Raw genomic sequence first — 24,865 nt, 5'->3', positions numbered from 1 at the left:
AAAGAAAATGTGCTGTGCCTTCTTATATCTTGAAATAAACATTTTCATATTCAAGAATAAATATAATGTGCAGCAATGCAGCAATTTATTTATTTTTCATAACAAATAATCGGTTTTTGATTGTAAAGTCTCAGGACTGTGGAGGAGAGGACTCAAATATTTTTTGGATTGGACTATATGAGATCTAAAAGAACATTAAGAACTTATGTTGAGATATTTCTCTACTGTGCTATGGCGCTTTAGTAGTTTGTTAATGAACGAAACACTTTCAACAAATATTGTTTTGCTAACTTTTGGGCTGTATGTTGGTCTGGAATAGTAAATAATGATTATTGAGAAAGTAATAATAATAATAATGAAAATAATTAGGCCTACAGGAATAATTTACGACAAACCACGAGTCTCCTTTCGAGTAGAATCTGCTGTTATCAATCGAACACTAGCTTATCAGCTGACTGGCTGCTAAAACAAGCGGAGGTAAGCCGGAAGTGTCTTGCAAGTGAAATAATATTGAGCAGTTTACTGCATAATGTACGAGTGATAGCTGCGTATTTCAACCACTCTTGCTTTTCAAACATATTTGAGTTAGTATGTGGTTGTTTCGTCTCCTGGCACGAGCTCTTTTCCGAACACTAGTTTATTCATGTGATGTACTGTTTTTGAACAGCATTTGTTGTTCAAATTATTAAAACAATGATCAGATATTTACATCCAGATTTTCTGTATTTGTCTAACGAGAATTGATACATTACGATGCCATAATTATTAGACGTGCTTATATATTTCAGTCCATCTCTGCAGAATCTATGGCTGTTTAGGGAGCGTCTTACCTAGACAGCAATTATAATAATTATGTCTGTATCTATCGTCTATGCTGTAAATCCAATATTTGTATGTCTCTCTTCTAAATACAGGCTAAGATGAGGAAAAACAAAGGGAAAACCAATACAATTGAAAAGGAGTTTGTGTTTGAGTTTAAGGCAGGAAAACATCACTGTGTCCTCAAAGTACCACTTCAGTTCCCCCTCAAAGAAAATGTCAGTGATCTTCATGGGCGCATCATACTGCTTCATAAAATCCCCTGTTTTGTAGAAAATGGTAATATTAATATTTATCTGATCATGCATCTGATTCAATCCTTTATCAACATCATTATTCTCAAGTCATAAAAATGAATTACACTCTCTTACTTTTCTGCATTGATTTCAGACTTGAAAAACAGACTTGTCAGTTTCATAGAGAGGGAAACGTTAACGGATCATGACCGAGAGGCGGAAGCAGCCCTGCAGAGACTTACTAATGGAGAGGTTGATGTCAACAAACTTACAAATTTATGGGCCAAGGCCTATTCTGAGGTAAGAGCACAGTCTCAATCAAATAATACAATTATTTCAGTATCATTATATCCCTTCTACATCTGCACCAGCACTATTTTATTCATTGGAATGACATTTGCATTTTTTAAGGCCTATTTTTTGTGTTCAGACTTTTTTTGGAAAACAGCAGCATACATATTTCTTATTTATAGTGTTCTCTGAATATTAACATTAAGAAATATTTGAACATAAAAAATTACACAATTCAGCTTACTACCGTTCAATAGTCAAGTCAAGTCTTTTATTTACATAGTGCTTTACACAGTACAGGTTGTTTAAAAGCAGCTTCATATTTGTAAAACAGGAAAATGACTAGAAAACAAGAAAAAATTCTATTTACGCTAAGTGCTAATAGCCCGCCTTGTTGGCAGAGGCTATTTACACTAACTCTGCACATTGTCGTCTGGTTCGGCCAGACAAAATTATGGAAGATGTCGGATTAGGTCAGTCACAGTGGCAATGGTGTAGGGGTAAAGCACACAGGGTTGGGGGTAGGTGTAGGAAGGGCTTTATCATCCCAATAAGGTGGCATCCATTTAATACTTTAATAAATGTAATAATTTTTACTGTTATTATTGTATACCATTTAATGTACAACAACACTGAGGTGCAAATCATAGCTATATAGTATAATATCTAACTATTGTTTATACTTATTGCAAAGAAAATACTGCTATTATCTATCAATAATTGAACTTAAGAAAATGCTGCCATTTTCACTTAGTGTAAATATAAACTGTTGCTTTGTTAACTTAGTGTAAATAACACCTATTGCTAATAATATGACCACATCGGCCACATACACGCCTTAATACATAGGCCCATCCACATATACATGCGGTATTCACTCTTGAAACTATAATGACTAAGACTGACAGTGATAAATATTCATGTATTGAAATCTGGCCCATATAAATGTCATGAAAACACGATTCCTGGCTTCATGTCAATATCTATGGATCACTGGATCTTTGATAAGTTGTAAGGAACACGATATCGAGTCCAGCCTTTAAAATGATAACCGTTTGTTTTACTCGTGCTTTCCCCTATTAACTCCAGTCAATTAGCAGCTCTTCTGCCGGGCCTGGCTAAGGGGGTGTGTTCCGGCAGGAAAGTGACATCGATGTGTATGTTGCAAAGTTAGTGTCACAGATAGGAATGGACAACAATTAAAAAATCTGGGCCAAAGCGAAAAATTCAGGATGCACTTGGCCGAAAACCGAAAGTGAAAATAAAGAATAAATTAATAATCAATTATTCATCTAATGTAGTTAATAATCAACACTCAAATAGCTAAAACTGAGTTGTACAAACATTTAAATTACACCTTTGGGAGTTTTTTTTTTTGATAACAGAAGTGTTTCTACTTCAGTTTGTTGGTGAAATAAACATTTAAATGACAATAAACTAATAACTGTAGTTTTCATCACAGATTTACAATGTATATATTTATCAAAATTCTCTTAAGATGTTATTTTTTTCTAGCTAACTAATGAATTTAAGGCCATTGAGGTAAATGTAAAGTAAAGTGACATTGCTACAAGGTGTTTTATCGACATCTTTCCCCGGTTGAAACACTGATTGAGCAATTCCATTTTCATTGCCATTTATGCATTTGGCAGACGCTTTTATCCAAAGCGACTTACATTGCATTCAAGGTATACATTTTTACATTATTATCAGTTCAGCAATTACATGAGACAGGATTCATTTTAGTAATTTGTTATGTATCTTTCAATATACCTACTGGTGTTCACATGTTTATTAGTTACAGCACAAAATAGAGGCTACAGTGATCAGTCACACCATATTAAAGTGTGCCAATATTTGAGTTAAAAAGTAACGTAAGTAAAGTAAGATTTTACTCAACTTTAAAGCACAAAGCTTTTTGTGATTATCAGATGGCTGGCGTAATGCTGACATGCACAAATGTTGTAGCTTATCCACATTGTGTGCACTAAATAGACGCTGAACACAGTCACAACGTGCCATTGGAGAAACCGACAATAGCTGTTTATGCCGAAAATGTACAATTGCACACGAAGGACATGACATTTTCACCACTTACAACTTTCAAATATTTGAAGATATTTGTCATCTGAGCAATTGTTATGCTGTTAAACGACAGTACAATCCATTGAACTCACTGTAATTGTATCCCTTACAATCTCTTTTATATTCCTGTCAAAAAATTAAATATGGCTCTACCCTGATTAAGGTCAATTAATTAAGGTCAAATCCAGCTCAATTTTTTCATCCCATAGCATCAGTGCATTTAAATCAATTGTATTACTTAAAAATCAATCGTCTTTTAATTTGCTAATTTGTCTTTTAAACCAATAAATCACCCTGGCTCTGCCCACACAAGAAATTCCTTTGAAACAGAATATCTGTCCTATTTCCACATTTAAGAAGGTCAGCCTGACCATCTGCATTAGCACTTCAAAGTATTGCAGTTTAAATTCTGCTTCCACTTGCTCCAGCAAACTTATAAAAAGAAAGCAGAATCCGCCCCCTCCCTTTTCTATGAAGCGCTGTTGGCTCAGAGCTATGCACACAGGATAACCATTAACATTTTACAGCAGCCATACACAAATACATATGGATGCTCTCCAATCTATTTCAAGCCCATCAAATGGTCCTTTAATGACCACCTGGTTGTTTGCGTAAAAAGATTCTTATGGTTTTATTTATAGCGGTTAATTAAGCTTCCAGGTTGTTCTGCAAGTTTAAAAATCGGTGATTTTACATTTTAAAAAATGATGAAAGATATGTATTAATAAAAACATCAAGACCCCAGTGGTGAAAATCACGTTTTAATGTTAATTTTTACATGTCTATGTGGTGTTTTTAAAATACTTTACAAACCATGTACTAATTCATCAGTCAACACCATTGCTGAGTATTTTCTCCTTTTTCCACCGTCACAAACATGTAACCAGTCCTGTCAATATGTGGGCTGGGGCTTTTCCACAGTGAACGCAAGAACACCTTTAAGAAGGGACAGGAAAAATCGGGAACATATAGCAATGGAGCGGGTGATTTAACTATATGTCTCTCCATTGACGTTCTAAATTTTTTAAAAGCGTTTCTAAGGATGCTGATTTTTAGAAGCCAGATGTGGAACATGTAACATAAGCAACACATTATTAGCTGTTTGGGAACCTAGTCATGCCAAAGGCTAATCATATCAGTTACGTTATGTGTCTGATGTTCATAAAACGCATTAGCATTCTGACGCATCGACGAGCTTGTATTATTCGCTCTTCTAAATCAGTTTCTGTCCTTAACATACATGGCTAAATTAAACCAATATTTCTGTTTGCCATTGTGTAGCGTTTGCTACAGATGAATGAGTGGATCAGGTAGTCTGAGCTCATGTGACTGAGTAGAGGGCTGGACTAGGGATGTCAATTTACACAAATTCCAATGATCGATCGTCCTTTAAATTAACGATCAATTCATTGATTAATTGTTTAGCTTTAATACTGCAAAATGCCTCTACAGCAGTGGCTTCTATCAACATTATTACAGGGTGTGCAAATGCTGCTCAAAACGCCATGTTCCTCAACAAATTAATGAGAGGTTTTTAGTCTGAATAAAGGGCTAGTAGGATTGTAAAATGAGTCGATGTGATTGATCATTTAATTAAATTACTTATTTAATTATCAAATATAATGACTGATAGAAGACACGTTTCAAACACGAAAATTAAACCCCAAATGATTAACAATGTTTATTACAATATTGTTCTCTTCATAATGTTATGTAATATGACAGTCCCAATCATAGTCATTATTAGTTGTGCATTGCTGTTGGAGCTGCATGCGCTGAAGGTGATCACCGGCACGCTTTACTACCACTCTAATTCTTAACCAAATGCATCCTATATAGATATAGAGATAGGCCTACACAAAATAAACACAATATTACAACTTACATTTGCACAAAGCAAAAGGCTGTGAATGCAATCGCAAACTTATAGTCAAGATGGTGTAACTCCAGCTGTAAGATGGTCCCAAACAGAAGTCTGCTCGCTTCATTTTTCCTCGTGTCTGCTGTACATGCTTTGCGGTTGAGCACGCACATGACCCTGATTAATCGATAATCGTTACGTTTTATCGATTAACTGTATAACTAACAAATAATCGATCATCCATTATCCGTAAAAATCCATAGCAGGGACTAATTTGTATAGTTACGGATCCACATATACTATATTCAAGCTATTTTAAGGCATTACAAATAAAAATAGCTTTAAATAGGTAATTTTGATTATCAAAGATGAGTTTTAAGGGATAAAATTATTGACTGCTGGGGGGCTTTAAAACAATAACAAACAAAAGCATTAAGGTATATTAATTTATCTAGTTCCAGTAGGTGACTAATTTGTACTGAACAAGTACTCAACAAGTCGATTACTCTTGTGCCACCCCGATAAGTCTGTCCTGTATCATTTCTGTGTGTAGACTACACTGGAACATGCTCGTCCCGAAGAACCCAGCTGGGACGAGGATTTTGCGAATGTCTATCATGAACTGATCCACTCTCCAGCCTCAGAGACCCTTCTCAACCTGGAACATAGTTACTTTGTCAGTGTCTCTGAGCTCATCAGCGAGAGAGATATGGAGCTCAAGAAACTCCAGGAGAGGTTTGTGTGGGAGATTACAATGAGATAGATTTCGGTTTTACGGGGGAAATTGCACTCCCTGGCATTTTGGATAATGAGCTCTAAACATAAATATAGAATGTTTTCATATTCAGTCAGAATTAAGATGTTTTGTTTAATTGATAGAGCATATATTTTTGCATATATTTTTTAATTATAATATGAATTGTTTGAAGAACAGAAAACATGACTGAAATACAAGTCAACATCTGGACACACCTTTGTTCTTTATTATGACTATTTTTACATAATACAAATAATTTTATGTTTGCACTTACATTAAAAAAAAGAAATCTCTGATGCTTACCACATCTATATTTATTTGTTTAAAAATATAGTAAAAACAGTTATAGTGTGAAATATGATTACAATTAAAATGAACTGATTTGAATATATTTTATAATTTATTTCTGTGATGCAAAGCTGAATTACTCCAGGCTTCAGAATCACATATTTTATACAGTATTTCACATTATATAACAGTGTTATACAGTACTAGTCAAAAGTTATGAAACATTACTATCTGTAATGTTTTTGATGTTTTTAATGATTTCTAAAGGATCATGTGACACTGAAGACTGGAGCATCGGCTGATGGTAATTCAGCTTTGCATCACAGAAATAAATTATATTTTAAAGTATATTTTGGAAAAGTGGAAAACCATTATTTTATATTATAATAATATTTCACGTTACTTTTTTTCTGTATTTTGATCAAATAAATACAGGCTTGATGAGCATAAGACACTTGTTTCAAAACATTAACACACACACACACACACACACACACACACACACACACACACACACACACACACACACACACACATATATAGTATTATTATAATAAATTATTGTATTCGATTATTATACATTTTATTAGTAATGAAAAACACAAATGAAAATACAAGAATAATGTATTTACATAAAATGTTAAATACATTTGAGTTATCTTATATTTTAGACTCTTCATATGAAACAAAAGTCCAACAGTGAAAAACTCCTACTATGAAATACATGAAATTCTTGAATTTGTCCTTACAGACAGGCTGTTGAGATGAATAAAGTCATGCAGGAGCTAGGAAAGACCTTGTGTGACCAGGATGTGAATACCGTAGCTGCCCAACACTTTGATGCACAGCAAGTAAGACCAATCTGTCAGTCAGATTGAAACAAACTATAATAATGCAGAACATATTAATGACTTTCGTGTTTTTGTAATGGAAGGTGCTAGAGAACAAGTGGGCCAGTGAACTGAAGCAAGTCACAGGTATCCAGAAACAAGAGTACCAGGAATGGGTGATGAAGCTTCACCGGGACTTACAGAACCCCAACAACAGCACAATAAAGTGGGTGACAGAAAAAGTTGTTAAGATACTGATGGCGTTTAGATTATGAATCCTTGCTGAGGTGATCAATGATCGTGTCAGGTTGTGTAGTGAATAGTTAAATCAATCAGACACAGAGAAGCTGAAAGCTGCACACACAGCATGGAAAATCCTCAAAGAGATTCTTCTGTTTTTTTGACTCATGAAAGCCTTAGACATTTCATTCAGTTTCATTCAGTGTGAATGTTTTTACCACCACACTAGATGCAGTTTCAGTTCTATCTGCTTTTTAACGGCATCACCGCTTTGACACATTGACACCGTCTAGCACATGGGTGAATAGTGTTACACTTGAGCCAACTGGAAAACAACTGTATTTATCATTGTGATTGATGGACGGTGAGGAACTTCAGAAGTTGAGCCTGTTATTTGTGTTTCAGCGAGGAGATCAAGGTGCAGCCCGGTCAGCTGGGGGAGGCAGGGGAAGCGGGGGCCCGGATCTTCGAGGAGCAGCGACAGCTGGAGGAGAGCTTCACCATCCACTTAGGTATGGCGTTTCCTTGGAAACATTGGGTGCTACAAAACGACACATAAAAATACCCACATACAACAAACTGGCGAGGTGATTTGCGCCCACTTCCAATGTGTTTTCAGTCTGCCTCTCAGCTCATAAACAATGTTTTGTTCACATGTAGTGCACATGTTCCACTAATGTTTGACAACCAGAAAAGTGTCCAAATGCAATTGAAATTTTATCTTAATTTATTAAGACTTATTTTTGTAAAATATTTTGCTTGAAAAATGTTTTGCCACTATGTTTAATAATGTATTATCTTGTACAATGACATTCATGCACTTTTAGTTATGGCTTAAGCATCCAAATCTTAAGCGTCCCCTCAACATAAACTTTCTGGGCAAGAACATAAGCTGATATTTAAAATGTAAAATTCTTAATGGTTTCTGTATTGTAAAATCAGTCATTTTAAATAAGTGTTTTATGGAATTATGAAGTCCAAATTGTGAGACATAAGGTCGCAATTCTGAGGAAAACAGTCAGCTCACAAGTCTGACATTTTCTCATCATTGTGAGTTTATATCTCACAAAAGAATTGTGACTTTGGGCCCTATCATAGACCCGGTGAAATGTGACGCCAGACTTTTGCTAGTTTCGGCTCGTCGCCGTTATCATTTCCACATCCAGCTCCACTGTGTTTAAATAGCAAATGCACTTGTGCCTCTCTTCACTCATGGGCCTGCTGGTCTGAAAACAATGTGTGTTCAGGCAGATTGTTGGCACATTGCTATTTTTTTGGCAACTGAAAACGCCTGCTGGAATTGTGATTTTTATTTTTTTATTCTGTGGTTGAAACAGATTTTCCGTAGAATTTAGATATCACTACATTATAAAGTACAGTATGAAAAATGGATATAACTTTTTAGATTTGATAAATATTTAATTTAAGGCTTTATTGAACTATTAGAGTTCATAAATATTAACAGGTTATATATAAATATATTATATATTATATAAAAGGTTAATTAAGTGAGCATTAGAGGACAGCAAATGTAAAAATAAAGAACATGAGCAAAATAAATAAAATGAGAATGAATAATTAAAACATGATATTGACCAATATACACTACTGTTCAAACATTTGGATTTAGTCATTTGTTTTAAAGAAATAGTTAAACTTTTATTCAGCAAGGATGCATGACATTTATCAAAAGTGACAATAAAGACATTTTATTTTTATTTTAAATAAATGCTGTTCTATTGAACTTGAAATGTCATGATTTCCATCAAAATATTAAGCAGCACAGCTGTGCATTGGTCATAGCATTGATGATAAGATGTATTTTTTCTTAAGCCGAAATCATAATATTAGAATGATTTCTGAAGGATCAGGGGACACTGAATACTGGAGTAATGATGCTGAAAAATCAGATTTGATCTCCGGAATAAATTACATTTTAAAATACAATCAAACAGAAAGCAGTTATTTTCAATTGCAATATTTCAAAGTATTACTGTATTTTTGTTCTAATAAATTAAGCCTTGTTGATCATATATATATATATATATATATATATATATAAAAAAAGGCCAATCCAATTTTTTTAACAATAAAGCATATCCTATATTAACCATACATCCAATTTTTAATTTTAAATATCCAAAATTTAATGGATACAAAAAAACTACCTATGTGATATATTAATGTATTTCAGGGGCTCAGCTGAAGACCATGCATAATCTCCGTCTGCTGCGATCTGATGTTCTGGACTTTTGTAAGCACCGTCGTCACAGCAGCAGTGGTGTGAAGTTACGGCGACTGCAGACGGCCCTCTCACTCTATTCCACATCGCTTTGCGGCCTGGTGCTGTTGGTCGACAACAGAGTCAACTCGTACAGTGGCATCAAAAGAGGTATCATATCTTAGTAGCATTTCGTTGCAAAGATCAGCAAAAGCCAAAATAAAATAAAACTAACATAAAAAACAATAACATCTTCATTTGTTTCTGTGGCATCAGACTTTGCAACAGTATCTAAGGAGTGCACAGACTTCCACTTCCCCCGAGTGGATGAGCAGCTGGACATCATCCAGCAGGTGGTGCTGTACGCGCGAGCTCAGCGCAGCAGCAAGCAGAGAGAGCAGCCCGGTGAGTGACACAACAACTGTGTGTGTTTGTGTCCGTCCAAAACCAGCACCTCTGCATTGCACCATTACATATCCGTCTTCATTCCCACCACGAGGAAGTGTTCGGTTTCATTCGACAGGGACTTGCTACAATGAAACTTGATACACATTTTTTCAAGATGCACAAATGTTTTGCCAGAAAGTGGAATGCACTGGTACAGTTTTGCATTTTGCTAATTGAATGTAAAAACTTTTGTATATTTAATTAACACAGTGGCATTTCTTTGATCGAAAGATAACTCTTATTACCATGATATTATCTTTTAGTTTTGTTAAGTAATTTGCTGTGGCATCAAACCACTAAGATTTAAATTGTATTGTCTGGTAAGTGGGACAGTAAGAGACATCTTTCAGAAATATAAAAAAAAAATCTATATTTATTCCAAACTGTTGACCTGCTGTGTATATACATACAGAGGTTGGACAATGAATCTGAAACACTGGCCAATACAGTGTTAGAGGTTTCATAGTGCTCTATATATATTCATAGCGCTCTATATATATTCATAGCGCTCTATACATATATACGAGGGGGAGAGGACGCTGGCGTTGTCTGTTCGCCGCTTTTCCACCCGATTTTAGTTTATATACGTTAATTATAAACTTTATTTTAATTTTATTTTTTGTCAGTAACTAGTACATTCAGTCAGTGCTAATTTTGGGACATATTGCTTGGCTCTTATCGTCTCGGATAACTCTTCTCGGCTGTTGACAGTTGGCTGTTGACAGTTGGCAGTTTGAATGGACTCCCTCATGACAGGAGAGGACTTTTATACATCTAAAACCTTTTTTGTACGGATTTTTACGGTTTTTCTCCTAATTTCAAAGACTTTTACTCACCCCTGCTATCTCTTCTAACATCGGCTGTTTGCTGGAATTGCTGGGAGTTGCCGCATACACTCTGCTATGGTATGGACCATCATCTCGCTGTGCCTGACAGTGTTCCAGCTCTGTGTTTCTATAATGCATAGCGCTAGTCAAAACCTTCCAGCGGCCGTCATGAAGCTTAAATATTCCATCCCACAGCTGCTAAATTTCAACGACCGCACATTTCCGGCGTGCATCGCGGTCATTAAGGAACTTGGACTTCTGCGCAGACGGCGTTACATCCATAGAGGCTCTCGTCGCGGGCTAGTTTATCATCAGCCTGAAAACTCTGCATCAGCCATACCATCCATCTGGACCTCCGTCGCACATCTGCCGCGTCATCACAACAGTTTTGCTCTCCGTTTTGGCAACACGGGAAACACGGGAATCACCGCGAGATCTCACCAATCTAAACTGGATTGCACGGGAAACACCGCGAGATCTTTTAGCACAGCGCATGACAGAAAACGTGGAGTGGATTTTAGTGTTTTACGGCCAATAACGAGATTCACCACCCCATCAACGCTCAAAATAGAACTTTTTAATGCACAATCCCTCACAAATAAGTCATCTTTCATCCAAGACCACATCATTGATAAGGGATTAGACCTTATGTGCTTAATGGAAACATGGCATCAGCCTGCAGTTTACGCAGCACTTAATGATGCCTGTCCTCCTGGTTACAGCTATCTGGAGAAAGCCCGCTACACTGGTCGTGGTGGTGGCTTAGCTGTAATTCATAGACAATCATTGGAGCTGTCTTTTCTCCCTCTGCCCACAGTGTCATCATTTGAATACCTTGCTTTTAAATGTAAACCCCCTTTTTCGTTGACAATACTGCTCATTTATCGGCCCCCAAAAACAAATTCAGTTTTTATCTCTGAGATGCATGACTTTCTCACAACACTCTGCTCTACTTCTGCCAACATTTTAATATTAGGAGATTTTAATATTCATGTAGATACCCCCTCCTGCCACCTGGCAGCTGAGTTTCTGCAATTATTGGACTGCCTCAATCTCCAACAGCATGTGGATGGACCCACTCATTCTAGGGGGCACACTCTGGACTTGGTCATTTCCAACTCTCCTCATATTAGAAACCTCTTGGTGTATGATCTGGGTGTGTCTGACCACCAGGCCATCTCATTGGAGCTGCCACGCCCCTCTTCCCTTACCAAAGATTCCCGTCAAATTTGCTTCAGGAACCTGAAAAAGATTAACCAAGACTCTTTAACTACAGACCTTCAGCAATTCTCCTCTGTTGATCTCTCCTCAGTCTCTGAGTCGGTTGACTTCTACAACAAGTCTCTGAGCAGCCTTCTAGATCTTCACGCACCTGTCATAACTAGAATGGTCACCTTCTCGCGCTCAGCACCCTGGTACACCAGCGAACTGCGGAAGATGAAGACGGTTGGGCGTGTACTTGAGAGGCGTCTCAAGCTCTCAGGACTCACTGTTCATAGGCAAGCCTATAGAGATCATCAGAAGGCCTACGCAAGGTGTTTAAGAGATGCTCAGTCACAGTTCTACTCTAGCATCATCAACAATAACCCTGGAAACTCCAAGAAGCTTTTCTCCACTATTAATCACATCCTCAAACCGCAAACTCTCTCTTTTTCAGAAGCCACAGAAGAGAGGTGCAATAAGTTCATGACCTTTTTTAGGAACAAAGTAGACAACATCCACTTGCTCCTATCTAGCACCTCCGCTCTGCCTGTCCCGTCTGTTGATCCACAGCTAGGGACCTTCCAACATCTCTGCTGCTTCTCCATCATCACACAGCTCGAGGTTGAGGACATCATCAGAAAAATGAAACCATCCACCTGTGCACTGGATCCTTTTCCTACAGCCTTGGTAAAATCTAACCTCAGTGTCTTAAGTCCATTCATTACCAAGATTATTAATAATTCCCTCCAGGCTGGCCATGTTCCTTCATCTCTTAAAACTGCTATCATCAGACCACTTCTGAAAAAACCTACTTTAGACCCAGATGTTAATGACAACTACAGGCCCATCTCCAACCTCCCATACCTCTCTAAGGTGCTGGAAAAAGTTGTTGCTGCACAGCTTCAGGTCCATTTGGAGCATAACCATCTTTATGAGAAATTTCAGTCTGGTTTCCGCTCAGGACACAGCACAGAAACAGCTTTGGTCAGGGTCACAAACGATCTTTTGATGGCGGCAGATGCTGGTTCCCCATCCCTTCTCATCCTCCTGGACTTAACTGCAGCTTTCGATACAGTTGACCATAACATCCTCCTTCACCGTTTACATTCCACCATTGGTCTCTCTGACTCGGTCCACAACTGGTTTTCTTCTTATCTCACTGGGAGAACTGAATATGTCGCGTTAGGAGAAGCTACATCCCTGTCACACAATGTCACCTGCGGTGTCCCTCAAGGCTCTGTGCTCGGACCCACCCTGTTCATACTCTACATGCTCCCCCTTGGCCGTCTCATCAACCGGCATGGGATTTCTTTTCACTGCTATGCTGATGACACTCAACTTTACTTTAGGACAAGTTCATCTCCCTCTGCTGACCTCACACCATCCACTTTGATCACTTGCCTGGATGAGATAAAGGCGTGGATGAAGCAAAACTTTCTGCAGCTAAACAGCTCCAAAACTGAAGCTATCCTAGTCGGCACTCCACTTCAGGTCCAGAAGTCCGTTATCACCAGCATTGCTTTCTCTGATCAGGTCATTCCTCTTTCCACTTCAGTCACGAATCTGGGGGTCAGAATGGAATCACAGCTTACTTTTGAAGCGCACATCAAACACCTGTGTAAGACCTCCTTCTTCCACCTCAGAAACATTGCCAAACTTCGTCCCATTCTATCGCTGGCTGATGCGGAGAAGCTTGTCCATGCCTTTATCTCCTCCAGGCTGGACTACTGCAATGCGCTCCTTATTGGCATCCCTAGCAAAAATCTCCAGAGGCTGCAGTGTATTCAGAACAGCGCTGCTAGGATTCTAATGAGGGTGCGCAAATACGACCACATCACCCCCATTCTAAAATCACTCCACTGGCTTCCTGTGTCGTTCAGGATCGAGTACAAGATCTCTCTCCTTACCCACCAGTGCATCCATGGTGATGCTCCCTCCTATCTCAAGGAACTCCTCACCACACAAACAGCCACTCGTAACCTCCGCTCTGTTTCGCTGTATCGCCTCAAAACTCCCACAGCCAATCTCCGTACTATGGGGGATCGGGCATTCTGCTCTTCAGCCCCCAGTCTGTGGAATGCTCTCCCTGACCACCTGCGGACTCCACAGACTATAGATACTTTTAAGCGTGGTCTTAAAACCCACCTTTTCAGCAGAGCTTTTAATTGACTTTTAATTGACTTGCTACTTGTTTAATTTATTTTATTTTATTTTTCGGTTTTATTTATTTATTGTTGTTGATTGTTTTGTTTTTGTTTTTAAATTCTGTAGCACTTTGAGATTTTGTTTAATATAAAGTGCATTATAAATAAAATTTATTATTATTATTATTATTATATATATATATAGTTATAGTTATAGTTGGTGCGCATCTCGCCAGCTCATCGGTGACCAGGACAGCAAATCTTTGTGGTGTATCAAGAGCTTCAGCATCCAGGGCAATGTCTTTATGCAACCATGTAGGACGAACCACATCCAGCAGGAGTAACTGTGGACGTAAGAGGAAGCTGTCTGAAAGGGATGTCCCGGTACTAACCCGGATACACACATAAAACCACAGCTGCCCAACTCACTGCAGAATTAAATGCACACCTCGACTCTCCTGTCTCCACCAAAACTGACCGTCGGGAGCTCCACAGAGTCAATGTTCATGGTCAAGCTTCTATAGCTACAGCTTTGGTCACTCGTTTTAATGTCAAATGGTTTCATTGGTGCCAACAGTGCAAATCTTAGGACAATGTGAAACATAAATTGTTCTCTATTGTGTACACTTTAACTGACTTTCCCACAGTGTGGAGAAGCCAGAAAGAGGCTTAACGCCTGGACTGTTGCTGCCCAGTGTGAAGCTTGGGATGGATCAATGGTTTTGGCTGCAATATCATGGCATTCCCTACTGTGCTTGATGGGTGGCTCACCGACTACCGAATCATTCTGGAAAACCATGTGCACCTGATGGTTCAAACATTGTACCCTGAAAGAGGATGTTTCGGCATGATAATGCATTAATTCACACAGCAAGATTAGTGACAGAATGGTTGAAAGTGAAGTTGAACATCTACCATGTCCTGCATTGTCACCAGATCTTAATTTTTTTCTAGCCACTTTGGGCTATTTTGGAGGGGAAAGTCAGAAAATGTCCACCGCCAGCATCATCACATAGTGACCTGGCCACTATCCTAGAAGTGGAATGTCTCAAAATCACACTGTAAAGGACTTGTATCTGTCATTCTCAGCACTCTCCACAAAAGGAGGCAATTTTTCTTTTGTATTTATGCATTGTTTTTTTGTATTTGTTGTACTGACTTTAATGTTTGATGATTTGTATGGGAAAAAATTATTGTCCAATAAATCTAATGACAATCATTGTGGAAAATGATGATAATTACAAACTCAAAAGTGATGAACAACATATAAATGGATGCATTACACTAATACCCATTTTGATTTTGTTTTGTAGAGATGCCAAGAAATGGGGGAAGTGAGGACAAAAATAAGAACATAGATAGAAATTCCTCTAATATCCTCCCAGGTAATTCAAACATTGCTGTATGCTTTTGAGATCTCTGTTTGATTAGTCCTAATGTGCTGTGCTTTTTCTTCAGGTGAGTTCTACATCACTCGCCATTCTAACCTGTCTGAGGTTCATATTGTCTTCCACCTCTGTGTGGATGATAATGTGCGTTCGGGGAACATCACAGCCCGGGACCCGGCCATCATGGGCCTGAGGAACATCCTGAAGGTCTGTTGCACCCATGACATCACCACCATCACCATCCCACTGCTGCTGGTGCATGACATGTCTGAGGTAAGAGTAGATGGATGGAATTTCAATAAAGAAACCATTTTTATAGCTGAATTATTTTTCGAACATTTATAGACAATGACTTGTGTTCACGTAATTCATTGTTAAGCGTCTGTGAAGGAAATCATGGGATTGTTTCAAAAGCTGAATTCCTGAAAGTGTCCAAATCCTGAACGTTTGAGCCGCGACACACAATCTTGATCAGAACGTCTGTGGTAAATAAGGACATACACAATATCATAGGGTGTTCAAAACCGAAATGAGCCTCAACTTGTCTATTACTGGAATCTATAACAATCTACATTCTAAGGGTGTTCCAGAGCGTTCTACTGCCAACTACCATAATTTAGATGTTTTTGTGGGAATGTTGGAGGCTTTGGCCCTTTAAATTGGCATCTTGCTTTAAAACATACAAACAAGCAGCCAAACAAAACAAAACATTCCAGTTCCAGTTTAATCACCTGCGTCACACTACATATATCTGATATATTTTCCCCTCGAGAAAAAAAAGCATTTTTTGTTCATTTGTGATCTGTGTTCCTATTATTCTGTTTCTGTTTTCCTTGAAAATGATGCTTGATTGTGCACGCTTAATTACTGTAATTTATTAACCAGCCAAAGCAGTTTCGAAGTGCTCTAAACGAGGTCAAAACCATGTAAAATGCAATGAAAACTCACCGCATTTCATGCATAAAAATACTTTTGCAAATGTTTTATTAAAAGTGCAAATTCTGACATTGGCGTTCCGAATCATGAATCAATTCACTGTTTCACAACTGTTTTAATCTTTATTTGAGGATTGAAAACAAAACCGGAAGAGAAGACAATGTTGAATAAAGTCGTAGTTTTTGTGATTTTTTTTTTTTGGACCAAAATGTATTTTCGATGCTTCAAGAGATTCTAATTAACTAACTGATGTCATATATGGACTACTATTATGTTTTTATTACCTTTCATGGACAGTATAGTGTGCATACAGTTGCATATGCTCTCGGTCTAAATATAAAATATCTTAATCTGTGTTCCGAATATGAACAGAGGTTTACGGGGGTTCAACGACACTAGGGTGAGTCATTAATGACATGAACTAACATTTTAAGCGAGCATAAGATGACAGCAAAAGTAATTGACTGAATGTAAAAATAGAGGAATATTCAATTAAATATCCAATATCGGCCAGTATATAATCAATGTAAACATATAAACTAATTAATGGATGATAGCCAATATGGTACCAAGATTTTATGTCCTGATTAATTTGAACTCTTTAACTTTAGGTTCAACCCATTTATTTACTTGGATGCTCAACCTCAAAACGCTGTCGTCTAATTTAGAAATGGTCTGTTTTGGATCAGGCCATCTGTTTTGACCAGTGTAGTCGTGGGTAAACGAAAGCCTCAATCACAGCCTTTCTGACCACAGGCCGATGTTGAGGAATGTTCACTGTTCAGGATATGTTTTTCATCTAAACAGGAACTCTGTGTTCTCCCAGCCAAAGGCCAAGGATGGTTTTAAGGCTGAGGTCTTGAGCCCTTTTCAGACAGAAATCGTTTTTAGGATGTATATGTCTGTAAAGTAATTGTTACTGTGGACATCTGTAATGTTTATCGTCGAATGTCTGTAGAAATCGGCAAGATGAGTATGCATTTATACATTGCTGTTACATATAAATGACCCATCACAAAGTTGTCTATAGTAAAATATTCAACATATGACATTAGTAGGAGAAAATCTCCATCAAAAAACTGTTTTTCATGTATTAAAGAACTGTGAAATTAATTTGAGATTTGATGTATAAGAATGGAGTGCTTTGGCACTTTTGCATCCTGGTTATGCACATGGTTAAATATTATCTTAGTCATTGATTATTTCCCCTCTCTTCCTCTTCATCCCCTCTGTACAGGAGATGACCATTCCCTGGTGTCTGAAACGAGCTGAACTGGTCTTCAAGTGTGTGAAAGGTGGGCATGGAAAGAGCTTGAATGTAGAATGTGCAAAAACTGTCATTGATTATTAACATATTCTATCAGTATATATAATTTGTTTACATTATGAATATTTTTGTCCTTAATGTTGATTTTAACTGCATCTAATATTGGGCTGTAAAATATTTTTAGTTAAAAAAGGGTTACATTCAAGCATGAAAACATATTGTTGAAGCCCCCAACCAAAAAAAACAATTAAAAAAACTTTGTAAATGAGTATAATAGCCTCTTTAATATACAAATTTCTATTTTCTAATTTTTTATTTATTATATTATATTATTATTTGCATATTATATGGGAAACTCATATTCAACTTATTTTCCAAGGTCGACCATTTAGAGGATATAGCATATAACAAAACAAACAAATACAAATATACAAATATCTTGTTTAATTTTGAGGGTCAATTGGAGTAGTATAATCAATCAATTTAGTAGAGTATTGTTTACATTAACATATCTTCTTTTTTAAATAAGAAGTAATTTTCTCCATCATCTCAACTTGAAACAATGTGATGGTAAGAATACAAATGTGAGTCTTTTCTTTTTTTCTTTTCTTTTTTAGGTTTTATGATGGAGATGGCTTCCTGGGATGGAGGAATCTCACGGACTGTTCAGTTCCTTGTTCCACAGGTTAGTTAAGCCTCATTGACAATACAACATGTGTCTTTTTTAATCTAATAGGTGACTATTCAAGAAATGTGATTTATTTGCTGGCAGTAGAATAAATAAAACCAAAATACAACTCTGTATTCCCAAACAATAGTGTCCATCGTTTGACACATGCTTACAGGCTCAGTAGACTCTTCACATTCACAGCTGCCTGTTTTACTCTTTAACACCTTTTAAAATAACTCATCTAAACTAAACCCTGTTGTCTAGATGCCCCACACACTGTACACTTCCACTGTATATGCCGTATATGTATACTACAATTCAAACTTTTGGTGTCGGTAAGATTTTTTTAATATTGAGGAAATATTCATAAAATAAAATAAAAATGTTTTGTATTTAAAAATATTGTAAAATGCAATATTCTGGTGAGGCATAGCAGAATTTTCAGCATCATTACTCCAGTCTTCAGTGTCACATGATCCTTCAGAAAAATCATTCTAATATGCTGATTGGCTGCTCAAGCAACATTTATTATAATTATTATCAACGTTGAATATGTTTGTGGACACCATTGTGCATTTTTTGAAAGTTCACAAGAACAGCATTTATTTGAAATAGACATTTTTGTGGCAATTTGTGACAATCTCACTTTTGATCAATTGAATGCACAAAACATACTTTCCGAGTCGTTTGATTTACTAACAAAGTTAAATTCTTTAGCATTTATTAAAGAAAGTGGAATCAATCTGTCTTCCTGATTGTCTTTTATCATCAGAGTATCTCAGATGAGATGTTCTACCAGCTGAGCAACATGCTGCCTCAGATCTTCAGAGTCTCCTCGACGCTTACGCTAACATCGAAACGCTAAACACACACGAACACTTCAGCCCTCGTGTTACACCTCAGCTGGCAATATGGAGGACATCATGTCACTGTAGGTTTCTTTATTTTCAGAGAAGTACAAACTGTTTTGATATGCACTGCCGTGTGATCAACACAATCCTGTCACAGGAGGCTTAGAACCATGGCCTGATTATTTCAGTCATGAATTTTCACTTGAATTCATAGAGCTGTACATTCCACATTAAAAAAACACATTAAACATCAGAGAGAAGTGTTCAGAGTTTTAGCCCTTGTCGTGCTGTGACTGCCGTTCACCTAATGCTGCATTGGAAACAGGTAATGCCAAGACAAGCTGTGTGTTTGTGCTGCATTGCAGTCAACCACCTTTGGCCCTTTGTGTCATCATACTTCTTCACAAACACAAGATGGCACTGCATTCGGTAGCTTTTACATGTAGTTCGAGGTAACCAAAGCTGCTGATTCCAAATCCCAAATGAAACCAACCTTCCAAGCATTCTAAGTGATTTACCATGTGTTTGTATATTAGGTGCCAGTTGTAAGTTAAGGCATTTGTGCCGTTATGTTTGAACTGTGTAATCTTTGGAAAGTTGGGCATTTGAAAACAGAATCATCTGTTAGTTTGTTTTTAATTCTAAATCTAGTATTGAACAGAACTCTTAAAATATACCTACATAATATTAATCAGGCATATACAAAGAAAATCTACATATTAACTACTTTCTATTAAGTCTTTTGTTGGATTTACCCTAATGACGATATTACCATATGAAGTAGCAAAGTAGGGCTAATCTGGGGGTTAAAGCATTTGCATCCATATTAGCCTTTTGTCTGATACTACTGACATGCTAATTACATGATCATTGCAAAATGTCATTGCTTTGTAAATATAGTGCACTTTTTTGATAATGCAAACATTTGATTAAAAATGTGTTTTTGATTGTCAGGTTTGCTTTTATATCAGTCAATCAACTTTATTTAGAGCTTTTACAATGACGATTGTTTCAAAGCAGCTTTACAGTGTTAAAAAGGACAATATTGCAACAAAATCTGATTTAGCTGTACAGTCGCTCCGGAGAAAAACAGTGATCCGCTCATTTCAATTTATCATACAGCGACAATGTTGGCAGATCAGTATTGTAGTTTATAGAATTATATAATACATAAATAATTAATTTGATTTCTATATTTAGTTGAATAACTTAGATCATAATTTTAGTGTCCCCAACGGAGCAAGCCAAGCCAAAGGCGACAGTGGCAAGGAACCAAAACTCCATCAGGGTATGATGGAGAAAAATAAACCTTGGGAGTGACCAGACTCAGTCTGGGTGCCAGTTCTCCTCTGGCCTATTTACAAACAGTGTATGATTATTTTTCTGGCAACCTTACAGGTCAGAAATCATATTAGATTGGAATATTCAAAGTTTCTGGGTATCACGCAAGACACAGGTTTATTTAGGATGGCTCGTCAATTACACAACACAAGAGTATGAATACTTGAAAGATCGGCATCATCGCGCCGGAGACGGGTTTATTGAGGATGACGTGCCGGTGAGACACTAATGGACACGGTCTCAGCAGACACTCCAGGATGCGTTGGTCATATCTGGCCGCAGGTCCACCCTCCGATACGGATCCGGCCGACTGCAGTAAACCTTGGGATAAACAGAGAGACTAACATGCCACTCTTTTTATGATGTAATGAGTACATCAGGTGTTATGGGAAGTGTTCCCGGTTCTGGCTGACCTAGTTACTGCAGCCTAACATTCAATCAATTGATTTGAATAATGTACGTTAAAAATGTTCTATGTGTATGCCATAGTAAATAGATGCGTTTTTAGTCTAGATTTAAACTGACAGAGTGTGTCTGCTTCCCGAACAATGCTAGGAAGACTGTTCCAGAGTTTAGGTGCCAAATAGGAAAAGGATTGACCGCCTGCAGTTGATTTAGATATTCTTGGTATTATCAATTGGCCAGAGTTTTGAGACCACAATAGACGTGATGGAGTATAATGAGTTAATACAAATATTATTATTTAAAATAATGCTATTTTTATTTTTATAAATGTTAAAATTTAATGAATTTGCATCAGCCATTACATCAGTCTTCAGTGTCACATGATCCAGTGACTTCAGTGTCAAATGCTGATTTATTATCAATATTGGAAACAGTTGTGCTGCTTAATATTTTTTGGGAACTTGTGATACTTTTTTCAGGATTCATTGGTGAATAAAAAGTTAGAAATATTTTCTAGCAATAGAAATCACATCCTTACTAAATAAAAGTATTTCGTTCAAAAAAGAAAAAAAAATACTAACCCCAAACCTTTGATAGTGTATATTGTTAAAAAATATATTTAATTATATTGTATTTAAATGCTGTTCTTTATTTTTACTTTTTATTCATAAATAAATCTAAACAATGAAAAAGTATAAGGTTCCACACAAAAAAAGTGTCCAACATTGATAATAAATCAGCATAGTAGACACATCATGTGATCCTGAAGACTGGAGTAATGATGTTGAAAATTCAGCTTTGCATCACAGAAATAAATTATATTTTAAAGCATTAAAAAAAACATTTTAAATTGTAATAATATTTTACAATATTATGTCTTTTCTTGGATCACAGGCTTGATGAGCATAAGAGACTTCTTGTAATAACATTAAAAATAGTAATGTTTTGTGTGTGTGTGTGTGTGTGTGCGTGCGTGCGTGCGTGCGCGCGCGATATATATATATATATATATATATATATATCTATATATATATATATATATATATATATATATATATATATATATATACATACACATACACATATATACATGTTATAATATTATAGATTTTGTAATTATTTTAGAAATGTTTTTATTAGCTGTAAAATTCTATAATTTACATTGTTATTAATTTTAGGACCATTGTGTTTTCCCCATGGTTTCTTTCATTCCTGGCAAAAAAGTACAAAGATAGCTATTCATTTAATTTGATATATGGATCAAATATGTTCTGCTGCCCCATACCAAAGTGAACTCAATCAGTCTCTAATGGCCCGGCAGTCTCGCTGTCATTGGTGCTCAACTCAGAGAGCTTGTGCTAAGGAAATGTGTCACCAAATGTCTTACATTTTGTGTGTCAGTTAGTGGCAGATTCTGGTTGAATCTGGTCTCTGGTTACCCATGCCTTGGTCAGGAGACATAGGCGCAAGCTCCGCAGCGGGCCCCTCCAGCACAACCACCTCCCCCCTCTTGCATGGCTTGCTGTTTTAACGCTCTTTAGCCATCTGAGCCCTTATATTCAACAACTGCCTGACAGCACTGTTTATTCAGCCAGGGCGAAACATTTAGTGTCCTCCCTTGATGGACTGGCCTATTCTGTTTGTGTGATAAATGTAGGATGTGTTCATTTTAATTAGAGCTCATCATCTACACACTGTCTACATGTGTCGTCGAAACATAAAAGAGTAGAAACAATAATTGGAAAGTTGATTCTCCTGGTGATGATGTCAAAAGAAGCTGACACTTAATTTAATAACAGTTTTCTGCAATGTATCATTTCAACACCAACCCCAGACAATCCTTATGGGATCGGATAGTGGCACGGACTGTTAAACAAGTTGCGATGGTCTTTTCTCCCCTATTGGGAAACATATCTAAGTAAAACTGCAGTGCGGGGCTTGATTTGGTCAATTTGGAATTGATTGGATGGTTGTGGTTTGCTATTGCTGTGATGTCATGTGTGATAGGTAATGTTTACCTATCTTGCGCCATTATGTAGATGATTATGATTTCGGTTAAAGCCATAATATGTAATTTTTCACCGCTTATCCAAAACCCAGCCGTAGCTTGAGGACGACGATTTTGCAGAGCTTTTATTATGCCGCAGATGACTGCTTCCGTTTCTTCATATATGTGTGGAGTAACGCAGCGCTGTTTTATCATATTAGATACATTATTATAATGCTGTTGAAAGTTATGTTATAATGCTGCTCTGCTTTCGCTCGACTACTACTACAGTATAAGACTCTTGTTGCACACTGCTGCAGTAATCTATTAATCAATATTAGGCACGCTAAAACATGGGCCTACGTGCGGTAAATCAAGAAAACAAGATTTAAACAATAAGACTGAGCTACATAACGATGATTATTTCTCTTGGTTAAACAATTCTTGGAAACACAAGTACACAAGTCAACAAAAAATATATTTTTCAAGTGGTTTTTAGATATTTTAATCTGAACATCTTACACACTGTGCCTTTTAAGACATTAAAGTGAAGATGGATGGATGGATGGGTGGATAGATAGATATTCATTTAAAAACGGTGATAGATAGATAGATAGATAGATAGATAGATAGATAGATAGATAGATAGATAGATAGATAGATAGATAGATAGATAGATAGATAGATAGATAGATAGATAGATAGATAGATAGATAGATATTCATTTAAAAACGGTCTCTAAATTAAATTACAAATCTGGCTCCAAAAACTGAAATTGCATGCACATTTTTTTCTCTTCTTTGGTGGTTGACCTGAGCTCAGTGGGAGGATTTAACCCATCCTCTTCACCTTCGGGGTCCGTGCACTTATTCATGCCATTTCCCCGGGTAATTCCAGCACGTCACTGAGTCCATCCCACAAAGTTGGGAAACAGCGGAGCGTCCGTGAAAGCAAGCGGACATACGAGAGCCCCGTCTGGAAGGTAAGATCAGCTCGTTCTGTTCTGTTCTGTTCTGTTCTGTATATAAGTGATTATATAGTATATTGAAGCTATACTTTGTGTCATTAATGTGGTCCAGCGGAGAGAGGTTTTCGAATGACGGATAAACACATGAAACTTGTTCATTGAATCAAAATGACTTCCGCTTCCTGCACGATACGCTCGCGCCGCATAGAATCACTAGAGAAGAGCAAACATGTTTACCATTATACAAACAAGACTAGCGTTGTTTGCATGAGGTTACATTTGTCTTTATTTTTCCAGTGATGTCCACGATAAACAGTGGGTTCTATTTTAGAAGTTTAATGTATAAAGCTTGACTCATTTAAACTCTCAAACTTCTTATAGGCAACTTGTCTTTTCATTATATTTGTATAGAGTGCCAAGTGCCGTGGTGTTAAACGACTGGTAAATAATTATACTCGATTATTTTTTCATCCCCAAAAGAAGCATTTGGTGAGACCCCGCTGTTTTGACACATGGCTGTGGGGGAGGTAAATACTTAAGTATTTTGAGACTTTGTTTAGTCTGCCTCGTGTTTTGGCTGTGTTTCAAAACATAGTGAGTCGCCTGCCTAGACAGTTACTTTTTTTTCTTGGCGTCAGTCATATTCGGCATCTTAAACGCGTTATTATGAAGAAATCTCATGTGGAGTATTCTGAATTATAACTTTCTGACTATTTGAACCAAGAATTGTCTCTTTCAACCACGTCAAACTCGCAGTCATACTCGTTAACAACTCGCCGACTCATCGAACCGAGAATTGTATTT

The 24,865-nt window shown here is 37.0% G+C and overlaps 2 protein-coding genes across 4 annotated transcripts in view; both read left to right on the top strand.

The window, feature by feature from the left end:
• Positions 1-448: 448 nt before the first annotated feature.
• Positions 449-20,314, top strand: ferry3 (FERRY endosomal RAB5 effector complex subunit 3). Of its 3 annotated transcripts, none has more exons than XM_067435673.1 (14): positions 449-477; positions 915-1,098; positions 1,210-1,355; positions 5,846-6,027; positions 7,089-7,188; positions 7,272-7,393; positions 7,813-7,919; positions 9,602-9,799; positions 9,905-10,033; positions 15,563-15,634; positions 15,708-15,910; positions 17,811-17,868; positions 18,458-18,525; positions 19,283-20,314. In XM_067435673.1, exons 2-14 carry the CDS (start codon positions 921-923, stop codon positions 19,373-19,375), a joined length of 1,656 nt encoding a protein of 551 aa, XP_067291774.1. In that variant the 5' UTR covers positions 449-477; positions 915-920; the 3' UTR covers positions 19,376-20,314. The 3 variants fall into 3 exon arrangements, with proteins under 3 accessions (XP_067291774.1, XP_067291775.1, XP_067291776.1); XM_067435674.1 differs by lacking the exon at positions 449-477 and adding an exon at positions 488-531; XM_067435675.1 differs by lacking the exon at positions 449-477 and adding an exon at positions 498-584.
• A 3,626-nt stretch (positions 20,315-23,940) lies between these two features.
• Positions 23,941-24,865, top strand: part of zgc:77158 (solute carrier family 45 member 3) — a 33,840-nt gene continuing 32,915 nt past the window's right edge. Inside the window, exon 1 of the mRNA XM_067436004.1 lies at positions 23,941-24,076. The gene's annotated coding sequence lies outside the window, so the exon portion shown is untranslated. The remainder of the gene's footprint in view (positions 24,077-24,865) is intronic.

The sequence above is a fragment of the Pseudorasbora parva genome, chromosome 25, assembly GCF_024679245.1.
Source record: "Pseudorasbora parva isolate DD20220531a chromosome 25, ASM2467924v1, whole genome shotgun sequence".
NCBI classification, from domain to species: Eukaryota; Metazoa; Chordata; class Actinopteri; order Cypriniformes; family Gobionidae; genus Pseudorasbora; species Pseudorasbora parva.
This window is presented reverse-complemented; position numbering and strand designations above follow the sequence as displayed.